A 21,036-nucleotide genomic window follows, 5' to 3' on the forward strand; every position below is an offset into this window, starting at 1 on the left:
AATAATGTTCTCCCATAGTGGTTCCCTTTCCATTTTGATACTTGTTTCTTTTGCTGTGCAGACACTTTTTAGTTTGATGTAATCCATATATTAATTTTTTCCTTTGTTTCTCTTGCCTTAGGCATTGTGTCAGTGAAAATTCTGCTGCATGTGATGTCTGAGATTTTGTTGCCTGCATCTTCTTCTAGGACTTTTATGGATTCAGAAGTGACATTTAAGTCTTTTATTCATTTTGAGTTTATTCTTGTGTATTGTGTAAGTTGGTGGTCTAGTGTCAGTTTTTTGTTTTTTTTTTTCATGTAGCTGTCCAATTTTCTCAACACCATTTATTAAAGAGGCTGTCTTTACTTCATTGTATGCTCTTGCCACCTTTGTCAAATATTAATTGAGCATAATGTCTTGGGTCAATTTCTGGGTTCTCTGTTTTGTTCCATTGATCTATATGCCTGTTCTTGTGCCAGTACCAGGCTGTTTTGATTACAATGGCTTTGTAGTATAGCCTGATATCTGGTATTGTGATTCTTCCTACTTTATTCTTCTTTTTCAAGATTGCTGTGGCTATTTGGGGTCTTTTTTGGTTCCATATATACTTCTGGAGTATTTTACAGAACTTCTGTGAAATATCTCATTGGTATTTTGATGGGGATTGCATTGAATCTATAGATTTCTTTGGGTAGTATGTATCTATATATATTTTTATCCTCACCTGAGGACATTTTTTGCATTTATCTTCAGATAGAGTGGGAAGGAGAGAGGAACAAGGAGAGAGAGAACATTGATGCCAGAGAGACACATCAAGTGGGTGCCATCCACACCCACTTGCGACAAGCTGCAACCGAGGTACGTGCCCCTAGTGGGAACCGAACCCAGGGCTCTCTGAGCCAAACCAGCCAGGACAGTATATACATTTTAATGATGTTAATTCTTCCAGTCCATGAACAAGGTATATGCTTCCACTTTTTTATATCTTCCTCTATTTCTTTTTTCAATGTCCTATAGTTTTCTGCCAACAGGTCCTTTATTTCTTTGGTTAGGTTTATTCCTAGGTATCTTAATTTTTTTGTTGCAATTGTAAATGGGATTGTTTTTTTAGTTCCTGTTTCTGAGTGTTCATTATTGGTGTATAAAAATGCGAATGATTTCTGGGTGTTGATTTTGTAACCTGCTACTTTGCCAAATCCATTTATTAAATCTAGTCATTTTTTGATGGAGTCTTTAGGGGTTTCTACATACAATATCATGTCACCTGCAAATAATGACAGTTTCACTTTTCCTTTCCAGTTTGGATTCCTTTTATTTTTTTCTTCATGTCTGATTGCTGTGTCTAAGATTCCAGTGCTATATTGAATAAGAGTGGTGAAAGTGGGCATTGCTGTCTTGTTCCTGTTTTTAAGTGAAATGCTTTTAGTTTTTGCCCATTGTGTATGATGTTGGCTGTAGGTCTTTCATATATAGCCTTTATTATGTTGAGGTATGATCCTTCTATTCCCACTTTGCTAAGAGTTTTTATCAAAAATGGGTGCTGGATTTTGTCAAATACTTTTCAGCATCTATTGATATGATCATATGGCTTTTATCTTTCATTTTGTTTATGTCGTGTATCACATTTATTAATTTAAGAATATTGTACCAGCCTTGCATCCCTGGGATAAATCCCACTTGTTCGTGGTGTATAATTTTGTTTAATATATTGCTGGATCCAATTTGATAATATTTTGGTGAGGATTTTGGCACCTATGTTCATCAGAAATATTGTCCTGTAATTTTCTTTCTTTGCAGTGTCTTTATCTGGTGTTGGGATTAGGATTATGCTGGCCTCATAAAAAGAGCTTGGACATCTTCCTTCCTCTTGAATTTTTTGGAATAGTTTGAGTAGAATAGGTGATTGTTCTTTTTTGAATGTTTGGTTAAACTCCTTGTGAAGCTATCTAGTGTAATTTCTTGTTATAATGTTCAACAACTAAGGTTGTTTAAAAAGAGATTATATATACATTTGTTTATTTTAATACTTTTTTTTCATAGGCGCTATTAGAATCTATGATTTTGCTAGCTGTACTCCTTTGGCTCATGTGAAATTCAATCAAGGAGGTACAGCCCTTGCTTGGGTACCTCGAGTGGTAAGTTTATTATAATAAACTTCTAACAGATTTTATTAATAAATGTAGAATATCAGTGCTATTTCTTGGAAATACAAGTATTTTCTGATTCTGGATTTCAGAGGAGATTAAAAATTTTAAGTTAGTTCATTATCTTAGAATGTGATGGATATCATATCATGACCTTGCTATTATTGTGATTTTGGTCCTGTTATAATGAAAATCTTTTTTTTTTTTTAATTCTCACCCAAGGATACTTTTTTATTGATTTTTAGAGAGAGTGGAAGGGAAGGATGGGGGGGAGAGAGAGAGAGAGAGAGAGAAAGAAACATCCATATGAGACACATCAATTGGTTGCCTCCTAAACGATCCTGACCAGGGCCAGGGATAGAACCTGCAACCCAGGTACATGCCCTTGACTGGGAATTGAACCCCAGACCATTTGGTCCATGGGCTGACGCTCTAATCACTGAGCAAGACCAGTCAGGGCTGAAAATTGATTTTTATGACACCTGCAGATTAATGGTAGTTCCATGGTACAAAGTAATTACCCAACAGAATTTTTTGTATATATCCTCCATCTGCCTGGCTCAGGTTGCATTCATTCTATTTATGTTTCTAGCATGCCTACTAGGTGCTGGACCATGTTCTGGACAGCAATGAACAAAGACAACAATACTTGCTGTTCTTGTACCTTACACTGTAGTGGGAAACAGGAGGCAGAGACAGATAATACGCAAATTAAGTAAAATGTGTGATATGTTAGATAATGATAAGAGCTATAGAAGAAAATTAGACAGAGACAGGGTATTGTTTAGTTATCTATTGCCGTGTAACAAACTATCACAAAATGTAGTGGTATAAAACAGCAATCATTTTGTTTTGCTTACATACTCTGTAAATTGGGAATTCAGATAGGTGACATCAGGGATGGGTTTTCTCTGCTGCATGGTGTCTGGGACCTCAGCTGGAAAGATTTGAATGGTTTGGTCCTGGAATTATTTAAAGGTTTCTGGATTCCAAATCTGGCTGGGCTAAGCAGGGATGTCAGCAGGAGTGCTTACCTAGTAGCCCCTCAATGGCTTGGGCTTTGTTACAGCATTGTGGGCTCAGGGCAGTTCAGGCCTCCAGGATCTAGGGTCCCAACAAACAAGGCAGAAGCTGCTGGCCTTCCCAACCTCGGAAGTCACATAATGCCACTTCTACCATACTCCAGTGGGTGAAGCCGTCACAAACTCCATCTGGATTAAAGGGAGAGGGCCTTAAACCCCATCTCTCCATGGGAGGCATGTCAAAGAATTTTTCAGCCATGTTTTTAAAATGTCATGGGAGAGAAACATCTGTAACAAAAATAAATTAATAAAAAAAATTTACCATAAAAAATAAAAAAGATAATTATTAGCCTGGCTGGTGTGGCTCAGTGGATTGAGTGTCATCCCATGGACTGAGCGGTTCTGGTTTGATTCCCAGTCAGGGCACATGCCTGGGTTGTGGGCTCGATCCTCAGTAGGGGGCGTGCAGGAGGCAACCAATTGATATTTCTCTCTCACATTGATGTTTCTATCTCTCTCTCCCTTCCTGTCTAAAAAAAATCAATTAAAATGTATATATTTTTTAAAAGTGAAAAAAAAAATGTCATGGGAGTATTTTGGGAATGTTTTATTCTTACTGTTTTGGATTGAAATAAAAAAAAAATGTTCCAGGCTCAAAGTAGATGTGGAGATGGCTAGAATGGAGGGGAATCTCATGATGGGATTAAGATCAGAAGGAGAATGTAGGCCAGGTAATAGAGGCAGAACAATGATTAGGCTAAAAGAAGTAGAAACCACAGAAAATTTGGAATGCCAAACCTGACTCACTCCCTATTCTAATCTATTTACACTCTTACTGAAGTCTTTAAAATATAGCCCGAGTAAAAGAATCATTTATTCAGATGGTTGTGTGGTGTCTATAGAGTGTTTCCCATTTTAGCTTTACATCCAAGTAATGATCATATGGATATTATACTAGAATTGAAATGCCCTTCTCCATACTCCCTTGCCTTCTGGAAAACTCCATTCCACATCATTCTTGACAACTCAGCTCAGGTCATCACCATCTCCTTTGTGACCCCACCTTCAAATACAGCTGAGTGCTTCTTCCTCTGCCTTTTTTTTTTTTGTCTGTTTGTTAAGGACTGTGTAGATAGTTCTTTTACAGCACGTAGCACAACATACTAAGATGATTTGCTTTATTGTCTAGCCTTCCCACAGACTCTTCTGTATTGTGATAACCATACCTATTCTTATTTGTACCTCCAATGCCTCTACAGTTACTGATACATTTAGAGACTTAGTAAATGTTTATTGAATTAACAACATTCAACTGGAATTGGATGGAGTACATTTTCTTTTCCCAATATTTTTATAATTGCCTGGCCTTAGGGATGATCACTCTGCTCTAAAGAATACCAGGGCTGCCCAACCGGGTGGCTTAGTTGGTTGGAGCATTGCCACATACACCAAAAAAGTTGTGGGTTCAATTCCTGGTCAGGGTACATACCTAGGTTGTGGGTTTGATCCCCAGCTGGGGCACGTATGGGAAGCAACTGATTGATATTTCTCTCTCACATCAATGTCTGTCTGTCCCCCCCCCCCCCCCCCCCCGCGTCTCAAATCAACAAACATATCCTAGGGTGAGGATTTAAAAAAAGAATACCAGTGCTATCACCCTTCTCTTGAATACCTTTTAGAATAATAGATTTAGCACTTTCAGACATTGCTAGATTTGTACCTCCAGCCCAGACGTCTCCTCTAAGCTGCAGACTATAGGTCATCTCTATTTTGAGATCCCCAGGGCACCTCAAATTCAACATGGCCAAGACTAAGTTAATGATTTTCTGCTTGCCCCAGCTAACCCTTCCACAAAAACAGTGATAGCAACAACCACACATCTGGCTCCCTTCCAGTGTTGCCTGACTCAGTATATGTCATATTCGTCCTTGCCACCTCCTTCTGCCTCATTCCCCATATCCAGTCATTACCAATAGGGCCATTATACCTCTTACTAAAATGTGTTGATATCCTTCATCTCCACTACATCACCTCAGACCAACTGACCACAATCATTGCCCTAGAATATGGCAGCCGCCGCTTCAAAGGGCTCCCCCAGAGGCCTCCCTGCATCCCATCAGGCCATCTCAGATCTACCTTCCACACAGCAGCGAGGATGACTTCTGAAGTAGCAAATCTGATCATTTCACTTCCTACTCCCAGCCCCCAACTAAAAACCTTTAGATGACTTTCCGCTACTCTTGGGATAGATTACGCCTAATGTGACATGCAAGGAACTTTGTGACCTGGTGCCTGCGTATCTCCCCCTCCAACCTCTTGTAGAAGCACTGCTCCCTCACTCAGTCTGCTCTAGTCAAATTATAACTTCCATCCCAAGTTACTTTCTTTACTGTCCCGTGACCTTTGCACAAGCTGCATCCTTTCCCAAGAGTGCTTCTCCCACCTTCCTGTTGGTTAATTCCTGGGCCTTTCTCTGATCTCAGCCCCAGCATCACTTCCTTCAGTAAGTCCTCAGTCTAGATCAGCTTTCTTTGTTAAGTGCTGTCAGAGAAGATGTTTCTTTCCTTTAGCATGTTCTTTGCTTCATAATTCCTTACTCATTTGTGTGATTGTCTGTCCTCCCCACTAGACCACAACTTCTGTGAAACCAGGGACTGAGGCTGTTTATGCTCATTCTCGAGCTGCTGGGCATAGCTGCCTGACATGGAGTAGACAGACCCTCCACCAACATTTGCTCATCAAGTGTCTGAATTGCCATTGTTGACCCATCTCGTAGTCAGCAGTGACAGGATCTGTTCTAAAATAGCTGGATGTTACCAGAAAGTGGTAGGAGGAATCACCAATGGGCAGCCAAGGTTAAATAACTTAAGTCTAAATAAATAGAGAGGTAGCATAATACAACTTTCCTACTCAACTAATTTCAGATTTTTTGCATTCAATTTTTGTCTAAGGTAAGCTTCACTGGAGCACATATTATTGTAGGATTTGAAGATGGGGTTGTTCGAGTTCTTGAACTTTATGATCCAAAAGGGCTCACAATTTTTGCAGGACGGAAGAAATATCTGGATGCAGATCTTCATTTGAAACATGTTTTCAAACCCCATACTGCTCATGTCACTGCTTTAGCTTTTGAACGTGATGGAGAAATTCTAGCTACAGGGGTAAGTAGTAGATTTCTTTTTGTTTCCTATTGAACTTTGATGGTTAACCTTGCCTTATTAATCTTCCCACTTAATGATGCCTTATAGGTGATACCCATTTCTGAGAACATATCCATATTTTCTTTCTTTGTATTCATATTCTTTCAGCGTGACTGTGTGTGATATTTAGAAATATTCTTACAAATTGAGTTCTAATGCTTATTTTAAATTAATAGAAACTTTCAGCTGGGAATTGTGCAAGATGTTTTATGTATAATCAATACTTTATAGCCTAGGTATATTCGTATACAGAACTGACCTAAATGAAGAGAATGACTATGTAAATTCTTTGTGCATTAATAGGTGAGCATTGGCATTGGGGAATTTTTTTCTGAATTAATCTTATGTACAGATATGATGATTGTTATTTCAGAACCACATACTGGAATACGTGATTTGTCAAGTGTTTTCATGGGGGGAATGAAGTAAATATTTGAAATAAGAATTTTCCCAGAATAATCTGGGCTATATGATCATTGTTGGTATAAGTGTCCATGAGGTATAAGCGTACAGTGGATATACTATAACTATTAAATGCTTCTTTGTGCTTGGTGGAATGGATTTTATAATAATATACATTTGGCTGATATTTCTCATTTTCTCAGAGTAAAGATAAAACTGTGTTCTTCTTTGAAGTGGAAAAGGATTATAAACCAATTGGTTATATTACTACTCCTGGACCTGTTTGTCAGTTACAATGGTCCCCAGTCTCTCATGTAAGTAATTATCATTTGTCTTCATGTTTAAATGCTTACATCTTAATTATTACATAACAAAGTGATCTGGTAGGTAGAAAATAGCAGGTCCTGCACTGAGGGACCAGGATGCTACTTAGCTTGGCTGTTAGTACATCCTCAGGAGTGCCATATTCTCCTCACTACCTCCTCTTCCTCACATACTCTAATAATTAGTTGGCTACAGTCCTCTCAGAAAGCAAAGTGTTGAATCAGGTTTTGCTTCAACAATGGTGCCTTAGCTAGATACACAATATGTAGGAATATGTTGACTTGGGACTGTCAGTCCTTCTGACTTTTGGAAGTTCTGTTCTAAGGTCTGAGTGTACTTGTTCTCATCTTTCTCCCTTGACTTCTCTTCTGCCCCCATTCCACCTCCATTTTCTCTTCTAATCTTCCATTGCCTCTTTCCTAATCAGTTGTGGTTTAGTACTGATCGCTAATCTTGTTTAATGCCTATAATTTCCCTAAGTTTGTGCATAGGATAATTCAGTCATCTTAACAGTGATTGAATGTCTAAACCAGGTGTTGTACTAGGTTCCAGGATAATACTAATACTGATGAACTGCAGAGAAATGATTTTAGGCTTATTGGGTTAACATCTATAATCTGTTTTAAGATCTTCTAAAGAAAAGGACTATAAAATATATAGTAGTAGTATCGAGAAAAACATCTTTTAAAATGAACAATGCTTTATGCATGTATGTATGAACAGTGGACATGGACAACAAAGCTGGGGACGGTGGGGAGGGAGAGGAAGGGGGATATCAGTGGGGGGAAAAGGAGAAACATCTGTAACAAAAATTAATTAATTAATTTTAAAAAAATGAACAATGTTCATTGGTTTTTAAAATTCATTTATTTTTCAATTATAGTGACACAAAATATTATATTAGTTTCAAGTGTACAACACAGTAATTATACATTTATATAACTAATGAAGTGATTCCCTAATAAATCCTAGTACCCATCTGACACCATACATAGTTATTACTGGATTATTGACTATATTCCCTATGCTATACTTTACATCCCTTTGACTATTCTGTAATACCAATTTGTACTTCTTAATTCCTTCACCTTTTTCACCCATTACCCAATCCCCTCCCCTCTGGAAACCCTCAAAATGTTCTTTGTCTTATGAGTTTATTTCTGTTCTGCTTGATTATTTTGTTTTTTATTTATTTTTATTAAAAATGATTTTTCTTTATTGATTTTTAGAGAGAGAATGAGAGAGAGAGATAGAAACATCGATAAGAGAGAACACTGATTGGCCACCTCCTGCATGCCCCTCACTGGGGATCTGGCTCACAACCTGGGCATGTGCCATGACCAGGAATTGAACCAGTGACCTCTTGATGCATGGGTCAATGCTCAACCACTGAGCCACACCCGCTGGGTGATTATTTTGTTTTTTAGATTCCACATATAAGTGAAATCATATGGCATTTGTCTTCCTCTGTCTGACTTATTTCACTTGGCACAGTACCCTCTGGTTATTGCTGCAGATGGCAAGATTTCATTCTTTTTTTATGGCTGAGTCATATTCCATTGTATATATGCATCACTTCTTTATCGATTCACCTATTGATGGGCACTTAGGTTGTTTCCATATCTTGGCTATTGTAAATAACATTACAATGAACATATGGATGCATGTCTTTTCAACTTAGTGTTTTGGGTTTCTTCAGCTAAATACCCATAAGTGGAATTTTTGGGCCCTTCTTTCTCTCTTATTATACAAACTTTGTTTTATTATTATTATTTTCTTTATTGATTTCAGAGAGAGAGAGGAAGGGAGAGGGAGAGAGATAGAAACATTGAAGAGAGAGAACATTGATTGATTGCATGCCCCCCACTGGGGATTTGGCCCACAACCTGGGCTTGTGCCCTGACCAGGAACCCAACTGGTGACCTCCTGGTGCATGGGTCAACGGACAACCACTGAGACACACCAGCCAGGCTATAGTCTTTGTTTTGTTTTTTGTTTTTTTTCATTTTTTAAAATCTTTATTGTTGAGTGTATTACAGATGTTCCTCATTTTCCCCCCATTGACCCCCCTCGTCCCCACACTCGCCCCCCTCTTGCCTTTTTCCACACTGTTGTCTGTGTCCATTGGTTATGCATGTATGCATATAAGTTCTTTGGTTTAGTTCTTCCTACCCCCCAAACCCCCCTTCCCTTTGAGGTTTGTCAGTCTAGCAACCAATTTGTACTTCTTAATCCCTTCACCTTTTTCACCCATTCCCCCAAACCCCCTCCCATCTGGCAACCAACAAAATGTTCTCTGTATCTCTGAGAATGTTTCTGTTCTGCCTGTTCATTTTGTTTGTAGATTCCATTGTTGGTAAATATGTATTCATTGCCATTTTGTTTGTTCATATGTTTTATCTTTTTCTTCAAAAAGACGCTTCAACATTTCATATAATAACGGTTTGGTGGTGACGAACTCCTTTAACTTTTTCTTGTCTGGGAAACTCTTTATATGGCCATCAATTCTAAATGACAGCTTTGCAGGATAGAGTAATCTTAGTTGTAGGTTCTTGCTTTTCATCACTCTGAATATTTCTTGCCACTCCCTTCTGGCCTGCAAAGTTTCTTTTGAGAAATCAGCTGAAGTCTTATGGGAACTCCCTTGTAGGTAACTAACTGCTTTTCACTTGCTGCTCTTAAGATTCTCTCTTTGGCCCTGGCCGGTTTGGCTCAGCGGTTGGAGCGTCCACCTGTGGTCTGGAGAGACCCGGGTTCGGTTCCCGCTAAGGGCACATACCTCGGTTGCAGTTTGTCCCCGGCCCTGGTTGGTCGTGCGGGTGGCAGCCACTCGATGTGTCCCTTTCACATCGATGTTTCCCTCTCTCTCTTCCTCTCTCTCCCTCCCGCTCTATCTGTACAAAAAATGGAAAAATGTCCTCGGGTGAGGATAAAAAAAAAAAAAAGATTCTCTCTTTGTCTTGAACTTTTGCATTTTGATGATGAGTTGTCTCGTTGTGGGCCTCCTGGGGTTCATCTTGTTTGGGACTCTCTGTGCTTCCTGGACTTGTATGTCTGTTTCCTTCACCAAGTTAGGAAAGTTTTCTGCCATTATTGTTTCAAACAGGTTTTCAATTTCTTGTTCTCTCTCTTCTCCTTCTGGCACCCCCAAGATGCGAATGTTGGCACGCTTGAAGTTGTCCCAGAGGCTCCTTACACTATCCTCATTTTCTTGGATTCTTTTTTCTTTTTGCTGTTCTGATTGGGCTTTTTTGCTTTCTTATATTCCAAATTAATGGTCTGCTTCTTGGATTTACGTATTCTACTACTGAATCTGTGTAAATTATTCTTTATTTCAGTTAATGCCACCTTCATTTCTGACTGTGCATCCTTCATTTCTGACTGGTCCTGTTTTATACTTTTGAGGCCCTCTCTAAGTTCATTGAGCATCATTCTAAGCAGTATTTTGAACTCAGCATATGTTAGGTTGCTTATGTTCATCTCGCTTAGTTCTGTTCTTGGGGTTTTGTTCTGTTCTTTCATTTGGGACCTGTTTCTTTGTCTCCTCATTTTGGCTGCCTCCCTGTGTTTGTTTCTGTGTGTTATGTAATGAGAGGTATGGGGCCATCTAAGACCAGAAGCTGCTTGTTTGAAAAAATTTAGGAAAAACCTGGAGCAGGATCCAAGACAATCCAATCCTATGGTTAAACAACTGGCAACAGCTTGGGTGGGCCTGAAAGTTGGGTGGGGCGGGGCCTCAGGGAATCACCAGGGCGGGGCTACCAGTTTGAGCCAGGTTGCTGGAGTCCCAGATATGGCGACTGTCTGCTGCCCCAAGGAAGGGCTCACCAAAGGAACAAAGGCCTCTGACAGCATGTTTGTCCCGGAGAAAGACCCCTCTCCAGCCTTGCTCCAGTGCCAAACAGCTCAGTTCTTCCCTGTATGTCTCTGGTGCCCCTCGAGCTGCCCCCCTCCAAGCTTAGAGGGAGTGAGTCCGATAAGTCTGAGCACGGGTAAGGAGCTGCGTGGGGCTTAAGCCATCTCAACCTCCCTGAGCCTCAGTTCCTGCTGGTTTTTCCAGCCAGAAATTATAAGGACTTCTCTTCCTAGCACTGGAACCCTGAGCAGGCCGTCTGGTGTGGGATGGGACCCCTCAGTCCTCAGGAAGGACCTTCCCAGCCAAGGTATCCTCCTGATTTTTATCCGCCACACGTGGGTGTGGGACCAGCTCCTCGCGCCTCCGCCCCTCCTACCAGTCTGGATGTGGCTGCTGCTTTAATTTTGTAGTTTGTAGGACTTCCATTCAGCTTGATTTCAGGCAGTTTTGAATGATGGTTGTTCTGTAGTTTAGTTGTGGGCCTCCTGGGGTTCATCTTGTTTGGGACTCTCTGTGCTTCCTGGACTTGTATGTCTGTTTCCTTCACCAAGTTAGGAAAGTTTTCTGCCATTATTGTTTCAAACAGGTTTTCAATTTCTTGTTCTCTCTCTTCTCCTTCTGGCACCCCCAAGATGCGAATGTTGGCATGCTCGAAGTTGGCACTTTGATGTGGTTGTGGGAGGACGCGATACTGCATTTACCTACGTCTCCATCTTGACCGGAAGTCTTATAGTCTTTGTTTTAAAGTCTATTTTGTCTGGTATAAGTATTGTTACTCTAACTTTTTATTCTGTTTCCATTTTCTTTTTCCATCCCATTACTTTCAGTGTGTGTGTCTTTCAATCTGAATTGAGTCTCTTGTGAACAGCATATGTAAGGTTCTTGTTTTATTTTCCATTCAGCCACCTTATGTCTTTTGATTGGAGCATTTAATCCGTTTGCCTTCAAACTAATTATTGATAGATATGTATTTGCCTTGGGAAGCTCTTTCTCTGTTCTTTGATTCTAAATGATAGCTTTGCCAGGTAAAGTAACCTTGGTTGTAGGTTCTTGCTTTTCATTGTGCATATTTTCATGCTAATTCCTTCTGGCCTGTAAAATTTGTGTTGAGAAATCAGCTGACAGTCATGACTATTTTTTAAATTCTCATCCGAGGATATGTTTTTATTGATTTGAGAGAGAGAGGAAAGGAGAAGAGAAAGAGCGAAAGAAACATTGATGTGAGAGAGAAACATTGATTGACTGCCTCTTATATGCACCTCGACTGGGGATCAAACCTACAACCTGAGAATGTGCCCTGACCAGGAATCAAGCCTACCACCCTTTGGTGTATGGGACAACACTCCAATCAACTGAGCCACACTGGCCAGGGCAATTCCCTGTATTTTAACACACACACACACACACACACACACACACACACACACTTTGCTAATATTTTATTAAGGATTTTTACATCCAAGTTGTGAACCTTGGGAAAGAAGGTACCTACTAAGCAGGGCTCCCGGTGGCTAACTGGGCTCAAATTTAAAACAACAACAACAACAACAACAACAACAACAACAACACAGAGCTTAGCAGCTATTTCTATACAGGGTCCTCTCATGCAAACTGGTGCCAAGTTGCATCTGCAGATCCCATTCCTGTCCTTCACCCTCTACCCCATCTTCCTTGTTGGCTCCATACTCACATTTAGATGTCATGATGCACAGATCTCTCAGACATATTTGTGTATTGAGCAGGGAATCCTTTGTTGAATTATAGCTGTCCAACTTGTAACTTCAAGGGGAGAGACCTGGAGGTCCTCTCACGGTGCCATTCTACTGACATCATCCTATAAAATGATTTCATTTGTGGCAACGTTTATATAGTTTTTTATTATTTGAAACTCATAAAATTAAGATAAAAACACTGCTCATTTGATCTTATTCAGCTATATCACCTTCTCTTTATAGTACTGTCATCTTCTGATCACCTGGTCAATCTTGCCCTTTAATTAAAATTTTGAGAATATGGTTCACTTTCTCTTCAAAGTCCAAGCAATTATTCTGAATGATATTAATACCACGTGCATAACTGATTGAACAGCCTCTGCCTCTGAGCTTCTTGATTTCATTTTCCATGATCTTCACAGCTCATCCACACACATTCACAGCCACCCACTGGGCACTGTCACTATGAGTTTATTAGTCTTCTAGAGCTTCCATAACAAAAGACCACTCAGGGTGGCTCAAGCTACAGAAATTTATTTTCTCATAGTTCTTTAGGCAATATCAAGGGCTGACAGGTTTACTTTCTTCTGAGGCCTCTCTCCTTGTCTTGTAGATGACCACTTTCTCACTGCGTCTTCCTCACATGGTCATTCCTTTCTGTCCTGATGGCCTCTTTCCATAAGGACATCAGTCATATTGGATTAGAGCCTGCCCTAATGACCCCATTTTAACATTATTTGCTTTAAGGCTTTATCTCCAAATACAGTCATATTCTGAGAGCTAGAGGTTAGAACTTCTATATATAAATTTTGTAGAGTGATGCAGTTCAGAACAACCCAACAACTTGTAAGACCTCAACCTTAAATGTCAAATATTTCAATATCTCACATTCTGACCTCAACCCCTCTCCCTTCAGTATGTTCAGTTGGCTACTCCTGTTCTATTTGTTCTCTGGTGTCACAGGGACCTCTTGTTCATTCACAATTTGCTTTCTCTAACTCATTAGTTCATTATTGTCTTAACTTCCTTCCATGTCCAACTCAAATTTCATGAGTATTCATTTCAATAAGGATAAATAACACTCTTCCAAAGCTTTGATCTTCCTGTCCCTCTGTCTTTTCTTCATCCCTATATGGCAAAAATGTATCCATGAATGCCCCCAACTGATTTATCTTTGCCTGTAGTGATCAAAGACATCTGGAGATATTCATGCATCAGAGATCAGGTCCTTGAGAAGTTAGTGATCAAATGGCCTTAAAACAGTCCATGGAGGGTTCAGAAATCCTGTAGCATTTCTCTTACCAACTTCATCTCTCACCCACAGTGACCATTTTAAAACTTCTCCTCTCCCCAAAACTTCAAGCCTCCCACTATCACTCACTCTTTCTCAGCATCTCTTATTTCAGAGAAAAACTAGGAGCTCTCAGATAGGAACTCCTCCTTCCTACTACCAAACATAAAATCCTGTTATCTCTGCTTCCACCTGCTGCTCTTCTCTGTTTTACCATAAACAAAATTGTCTTCCTTCCCACACTTCTGCCTCTTGACCTTTGGATTTTACTCTCGCCTACTTTTTTTCAAGATTTCACAGCATTTTCTCTTTTTCTGTCATATAAATTTAACCTCACCTATTTACTGGTTCCTTCCCATTAGTATTTAAATATGTTATAAAGTCTTTCCCATTTACAAAAAAAATATAAATTTCCTGACATCATATTCTCCTCCAACTACTGCTCAATCTTTCTTCTTCTGGTTTTCACAAGAGGATTGATTATTCTCACAAATTTTATTTTCTTACATCCTACTGTCTCCTTTACACTCTCTTACTAGTCTCATTGCACCAAATCAGCTCTTCTAAAGACACCAGTGATACCTACTTAACAGTTTTATTTCTTCTCTTTCTTGATCTCTTAGCTTAATTTGATCCTGTTAACCCTCATTTCCTCTTTCAAATACCATCTGCCTTTGACTTTTGTGACATTTTGCTCTCATGGTTTCTCTCCTGCATCTTGTAATAAGTATTTCTTCTCAGTCTCTGTCACCCAGCCATTGAGTGCTGTTTCCTTAAGGCTCAGTCCCAGTCTCTCCTCTCACTCTATTCTCTTGGCCTAAGTGATGCCATCCAAGCCCACAACTTCCTTATAAGACCATTGTGCTTCAGGATATTTGCACATGGTATTTCCTTTACGTAGCATATTCCCTCAGATGCTCCCCTAACTCACTGTTTAATTATTTTCTACTAATCTTTCACCTGAAGCATAGGTACCACCTTCCCAGAAAGCTTTGCACAACCTTCTTGCTCCCCTGGCACCCCTGCCACACTTGTTGCCATTATAATTTATACTTATTTATATAATTTGTCAAATGTTGGGCTCTCCCATTGGAAGTAAATGCTATAATGGCAGAGACTATACCTTTTTGTTTTTTTATTATAATTTTACCCCTAGCACTTGACAAAATGCTGAGTACATGGTAGATATATAATAAATAACTGTCGAATAAAATAAAGGAACAAACATTTTGAATAAAGTGTCTATGGAACATCAAGATGGGGATTTGCCATATGTGGTTAAATACATGATTTTGGAGCCCAAGAGAGAGGTCAGGGATACAGAGAATAATTTGGAATTTAATTGCATGTCAATGGTAAAGAAGCCTTAAGTTGTCTATAAGATTTTCCCAGGGAACATTTATGAAGAGAGAAGAGAAGAGGAAAGAGGACAGAAACCTTGAGAACATTTATGTTTTGCAAACTCAGGCTGAAAGAGAATGATCCATCAAAGGAAACTGAGAGTGTATATACCGTTCACTGCAAATTTTCCCTTGGCATTCCTAATTTTCACATTTTGCTCTATAGGCTAACATGTTTCACAACCACATTTTTGGCTCAGAAAATATGTATGGCACCTATAAGGGAAACAAATCTAAATCTAACTTTAACACTTAGCTTATTAATTATAATAATTAGTATTAATAATTATGTATAGTGAGTAATAAGATTGACTTATTATGAATAATAACTACAATGAGGAATTAAGTATCCATCCAAAACAGTCAGTATTCACAGCAATTATATATTCCCTGGTTTGTAATCTTTTTGAACTGTGCTTCTAAAAATTTGCCTAAATGTAAATGATATGTTTACTCCTTCTTTTTTTAGCCAGAAAGTACTTTACTGATTATCTGTGAGAACGGCTATGTCCTTGAAGCTCCATTTCCAACCATAAAGGAGGAAGTGGAGGATCACGATTTAGTTTCCTATGAAATCAAAGACATGTGCATAAAATGTTTCCATTTCTCAAGTGTCAAATCTAAGATTCTGGTATGACATATCCTTGAAGCATTATCTTCTAACACTTTTTTCTTTGTAGAATATAAAATATCCCGTGTTAAGTGCTGGGAAAATGCAAAGAAGAATAAGACATAGGCCCTGTATTTGAAGGCAGTAGTGACTAGATATTAAAATTGCTGTGTGAAGAAAATAATTTTAGGTGCATGCAGAAAAAGGAATATATGACCCTGGTGGAAGGATGAAAGGAGGTAAAGGAAGACTATATGGAGATGACATCCAGTACTTAAAGAATGAGAATTTTGAAAGGTCGAAAACGAGAAGGAAGGCAGTAAAAGCCGGAGAACATCCCGAGGGAATGCAGACTTGGTTTTGGTGTTCGGGGGAAATGAAGAATGGACTGGTGAAACAGGTGCAATTTGTGGTGGGATGTGGCAAGTCTGTGACCAACACATGGGACTCCTTAAATACAAGCTAAGATGTTTTCATGTATCTCTTAGACCATTGGAATCCATTGTAAGTTTTTGAGGAGAATGATGCAATGAGATCATGTAAATTAGGAAGATAATTCTGAGAATAAAGAGGTAAAAGATGAGAGGAAGGGATGCCAGTGTTTGTGGCCTTTTGCAGTTGTCAGTTGATAGATGCTGAGGGTCGAAATCAGTTTTACTAACAATAGAAACACCTCCCTCATACCCTTTTTCATTCTGCTCCCGGAAAGGGGACCTGGCCCTTTGCTGACCTGCCTGTAGCCAGCCAGTGGTGTGTGGTTCCTTGACTCCGTATAGGAAAAATTTAACAACGTGGGTCCAGGTGAATTTCAGAGGATGTTTATTAAAGTTGGGGACAATGAAGCAAGAAAGGGCTAGGGAAATGAGCCTAGGCTGGTCTGCTTTGGCTCACTAAGAAGTCAGAAAAAAGGGGGGCCTTGGGGACAGGTATTGGAGTTTTCCCAGGAAGAACTGCCACTGCCCGTTGCTGCCCCGGTGGTCCCATAGAGCTTAGGAGATGCCTGCCTGTGGGGGAAGAAGTGGGGAGGAGGAGGGGAAAGGTATGGGTATTTAGGGGAGGATCTCAACAGAATATTCATTAATTTTATGCTGATATGTAAAAATGAGATTATTCCTTTAACTTCATCTCGGAGGAGGGTAATTTATGTTTGGTTGGGGAGAAGTGCAAACCATCTACTCTTAAGCATCCTTGGTTTAGGGATGATAGGATTTACTAGATGGCTGCAAACTGCTAACTATCTGCCTCAGGTTCCCTATTTCATTTGCCAATGAATTTTCCTTCTTACTATACATCCTGCCTATAGTCTGCCTAATTTATGGTCTGACAGGAATAGATTCTGAGAGAAGCTTCTTTATTAATGGGAAAAAAAAAGACAAAATAATTTTTTAAAACGAGGATCAATTGGGATAATACAGAAATAAAGTTATTCCAAAGATTTGAAAATTTTAATGATAAAAATATATTCCTAAATGGATATATATTGAGTTTTTATACGACCCTATCTTCCTTCTACTTTCCTTGTCATCTCCAATAGTGTAAATATGAATGAATTATAATTGTTTTCATATCTCCTTAATGCCTCTTGCAAAAGCAACTAATAGAAATTGAAAAGAGAAAGAAACGGAAGGATTTGAAGGAGAAGGAAAAGGAAGAAAGAAGGAAGCAGCTAGCAGCAGAAAGGGGAGAAGATGAAGAAACGGAATTCCAGGAGGAGGAGGAAGAGGAGGAGGAGGAGGAAGAGGAGCCATTACCTGAAATCTTTATTCCACTAACCCCCTGTCACATCCTCTGTGGATTTTACTCTGAGCCAGGGAAGTTCTGGGTTTCTTTGGTGAGTAGTAATGTAATAAATAATTTTTAGGTCATTCCTAAACCCATGTATTTGGTAATCATTATTTTCCAGTATATTTTTACTTTCTCTATGGTAAGATTTTACTTATTATTATTAAAAATGTGGATTTTGAAGAACGAATGTGAGTTACAGTTGTTTTTGTGACCATTTAATATATCTCTTATATATAATATATCTCTTATACTTGTTATATCTGTTATCATCTATGACAATCATTCATGTTCCAGGAGGTCAAAACGGAGAAGAATGGAAGGTAGAAGGGCAAAGGGCTAAGGGGTTTTCCAGCTGAGTCTGTTTATAAATTTTTTTTTAAAAAAGTATATATATTTTATTGATTTTAGAGAGAGAGGAAGAAAGAAGGGGAGAGAGAGAGGGAAATATAGATGAGAGAGAATATCGATTGGCTGCCTCCTGCATTCCCTTCACTGGGTATTTGGCCCACAACCTGGGCATGTGCCCTGACTGGGAATCGAACAGGCAACCTTTTGGTGCATGGGTTGATGCTCAGCCAGTGAGCCACACCGGCTGGGCTGTTGCTTATAAATTTTGAAAATAATTAGTATTTTGGAAACAGTGGCAGTGCTAGTCAATAGACTTTTGCTTACTTTGTTTTTTTTTTTTTTTCCTAATCCTCACCCCAGGATATTTTTCCATTGTTTTTTTTTTTAAGATAGAGTTGGGGTGGGGGGGAGAAGGAGAGAAACATCAATGTGAGAAAGACACATAGATTGATTGCTTTCTGAATGACCCTGACTGGGGCAGGAATTGAATCTGTGACTCTTCAGTTCATGGGCCGATGCTCTAACCACTGAGCAAACAGGCCAGGGCAGACTTTTGCTTACATTTTGTTATCTACAACTATGCTGTGCAAACATATAGAAGTCTGGGAAGATGACTGTTTTTGTATGGGCACATTGCCACCCTGAACAAAATTGGAACTTGGCTAATAAAGAATAGAAAAATGGATATTGGGGAGATAAGTACCAGGGACCGTCACAATGATGTGACAATTATGTCCTCTTATATATTCTATTTTTATAAAATATTTCATTGATTCATTGCAAAGCAAGATTTTCTTCATTATAAATTTGTCACAAATTTTAATTCTTTTCATCAAAAAAGTAATAATTGACATAAAAGTATATGTAAAGGATTTTCACTAAATCATAAGTGGCCCAGCTCTCTGGTAAATAAGGACTGTTGCTATAAGGAGTGATAACACTTAACCTCTCCCCTCTTCAACATTTCTTAGAAATGTATTTTGGATATCAGCTTCTAAGGGAGCAAGTGGCAAGAACAATAGAAAGTAGTGATGGAGGCGCCTTAGAACTTCATTTATTAGTGACTTTACCCTTTGTCTGTCTCCTCTGAAACAATTATTGGTGGCTACTTGTGTGAGGAATTCAAGGGGTAAAGGAATAAATAGGACATGGTTTCTGCCCTCAAGAAGTTTCCTCATAATCATGAGGGAGAGAGGCATAGAAATAGCTGTGATATAATGTAATAGAGTTTAGTGTCCTTGAAAAATATATATAAAAATTATAATTTAATAAACATTTAAATGCCAGATAAATATTACATGGGACATACTTACACTAAAAATGTATTTGTTACTTATCTGAAATTCAAATTTAACTGGGAATCCTCTATTTAAAATCCCCCCCCCCAGTTTTATTGAAATATAATTGAAATAAAGCACAGTATATGTTTTTTAAAAAATCTCTATTGTTGAAAGTATTACAGATGTCCCCACTTTTATCCCCTACTGATGCCCCCCATTTTCCAAACTATTGTCTGTGTTCATTGGTTATGCATATATGCATATAAGTTCTTTGATTTATCTTTTCCCATATCCCCCAACCACCTTCGCTCGGAGATTTGTCAGTTTGTTCCCTACTTCCATGTCTCTGATCAACAGCTTATTTATTTTGTTCGTGATATTCCATAAATAAGTGAGATCATATGGTTCTTGTCTTTCTCTGCTTGGCTTATTTCTCTCAGCATAATACTCTTCAGGTCCCTCCATGTCATCTCAAAGGGTAAGAGATCTTTCTTTCTTACAGCTGCATAGTATTCCACTGTGTAAATGTTCTTCTATTGACTTTTAAGTGGAAACAAATCATTGTAAAGTGTTTTATTATTATAATTGTATAGTTGCATATAAATGGACAATGGAGTTGCTTTATAAAATCTATATATAATTATTGCCCTGGATGATTTTGCTCAGTGGTTAGAGTGTCGACCTGAGGCATGGGTTCAAATCCGGTCAAGGGCACATACCTTGGTTGTAGTTCGTCCCCGACCCTGGTCAGGTTGCGTGGAAGGTAACCAGTCGATGTGTCTCTCTCACATCGATGTTTCTCTCTCTCCCTCTCCCTTCCTTCCACTCTATCTGATGATAAATGGAAAAATATCCTTGGGTGAGGATTAAAAAAGCCCCTATATATGATTTCTATAATTATATAAAGTAGATTTTTAAAGACATCTATTTTATGCTTTAAAATTTAAAATAATCCAAAACTTCTTATGGGGTCATATGTGTCTTATATTCAAGTACCGTCTTCTGTGTTACTTCCCCTTTCCAGGGTGGCTATGATTCTGGTTTTCTATATCATTGTGAGTTCCCCCCATGTGACAAAAGCAGTGATATTACAGAGAAGAAAGATGAACCTTTGGATTTCCGTTTTCTTGAGGATACAGAAGATAATCCCATCCATACCATCACTTTCAGGTGAACAGAATTTTAGAAAGCTTTTAAAAAACTAAAAAAGTTTTTTACAAACACCCATTGGTGTCTGTATTTTTGTCTATTATAAACATTGTCAGTTTTTAAAGATCTGTCCAAATAGAGAGATACTCAAAACAATGTGAAATCAAAGGAACCAATAGAATCAAAGCTAATTTTAAAATGGTATTTCAAGTTCCTCTGTCAAAAATTCTGTTTGTTTAGTACACAGTTGTATGGATTTACTCTCTGTTATTTAGGAGAATGCTACTTCACGATCAGATAATGTATGTTCAGGTTATGATTCTAGAGAAATAGCAAATTGAATTATTACTCCTTTAATGATTGTGAATTAAGCATACATGCCAGTCATCCTTTTGGAGAGAAAATGTAATAGCTCCAACTTTTAAACTGGCTTTTTCCCACCTCTACCTTTTTGTATTAGTTTTCTTGGGCTTTTATAGTTTGTTAGAGCTTCAACATGTGAGTTTTGAGGGTAACATAATTTAATCCATA

General features: G+C 38.7%; 1 protein-coding gene across 1 annotated transcript in view; it reads left to right on the forward strand.

Annotated features, from left to right (window-relative positions):
• CFAP44 (cilia and flagella associated protein 44) overlaps positions 1-21,036 on the forward strand; it is a 148,285-nt gene that overhangs the window by 50,806 nt on the left and 76,443 nt on the right. Inside the window, exons 13-18 of the mRNA XM_036243429.1 lie at positions 2,023-2,117; positions 6,100-6,309; positions 6,954-7,064; positions 15,803-15,964; positions 17,535-17,774; positions 20,381-20,526. Of these exons, the coding sequence (XP_036099322.1) occupies positions 2,023-2,117; positions 6,100-6,309; positions 6,954-7,064; positions 15,803-15,964; positions 17,535-17,774; positions 20,381-20,526 (964 nt within the window). The remainder of the gene's footprint in view (positions 1-2,022; positions 2,118-6,099; positions 6,310-6,953; positions 7,065-15,802; positions 15,965-17,534; positions 17,775-20,380; positions 20,527-21,036) is intronic.

Source organism: Molossus molossus, unplaced genomic scaffold (genome assembly GCF_014108415.1).
Source record: "Molossus molossus isolate mMolMol1 unplaced genomic scaffold, mMolMol1.p scaffold_m16_p_5, whole genome shotgun sequence".
In the NCBI taxonomy this organism is placed as follows: domain Eukaryota; kingdom Metazoa; phylum Chordata; class Mammalia; order Chiroptera; family Molossidae; genus Molossus; species Molossus molossus.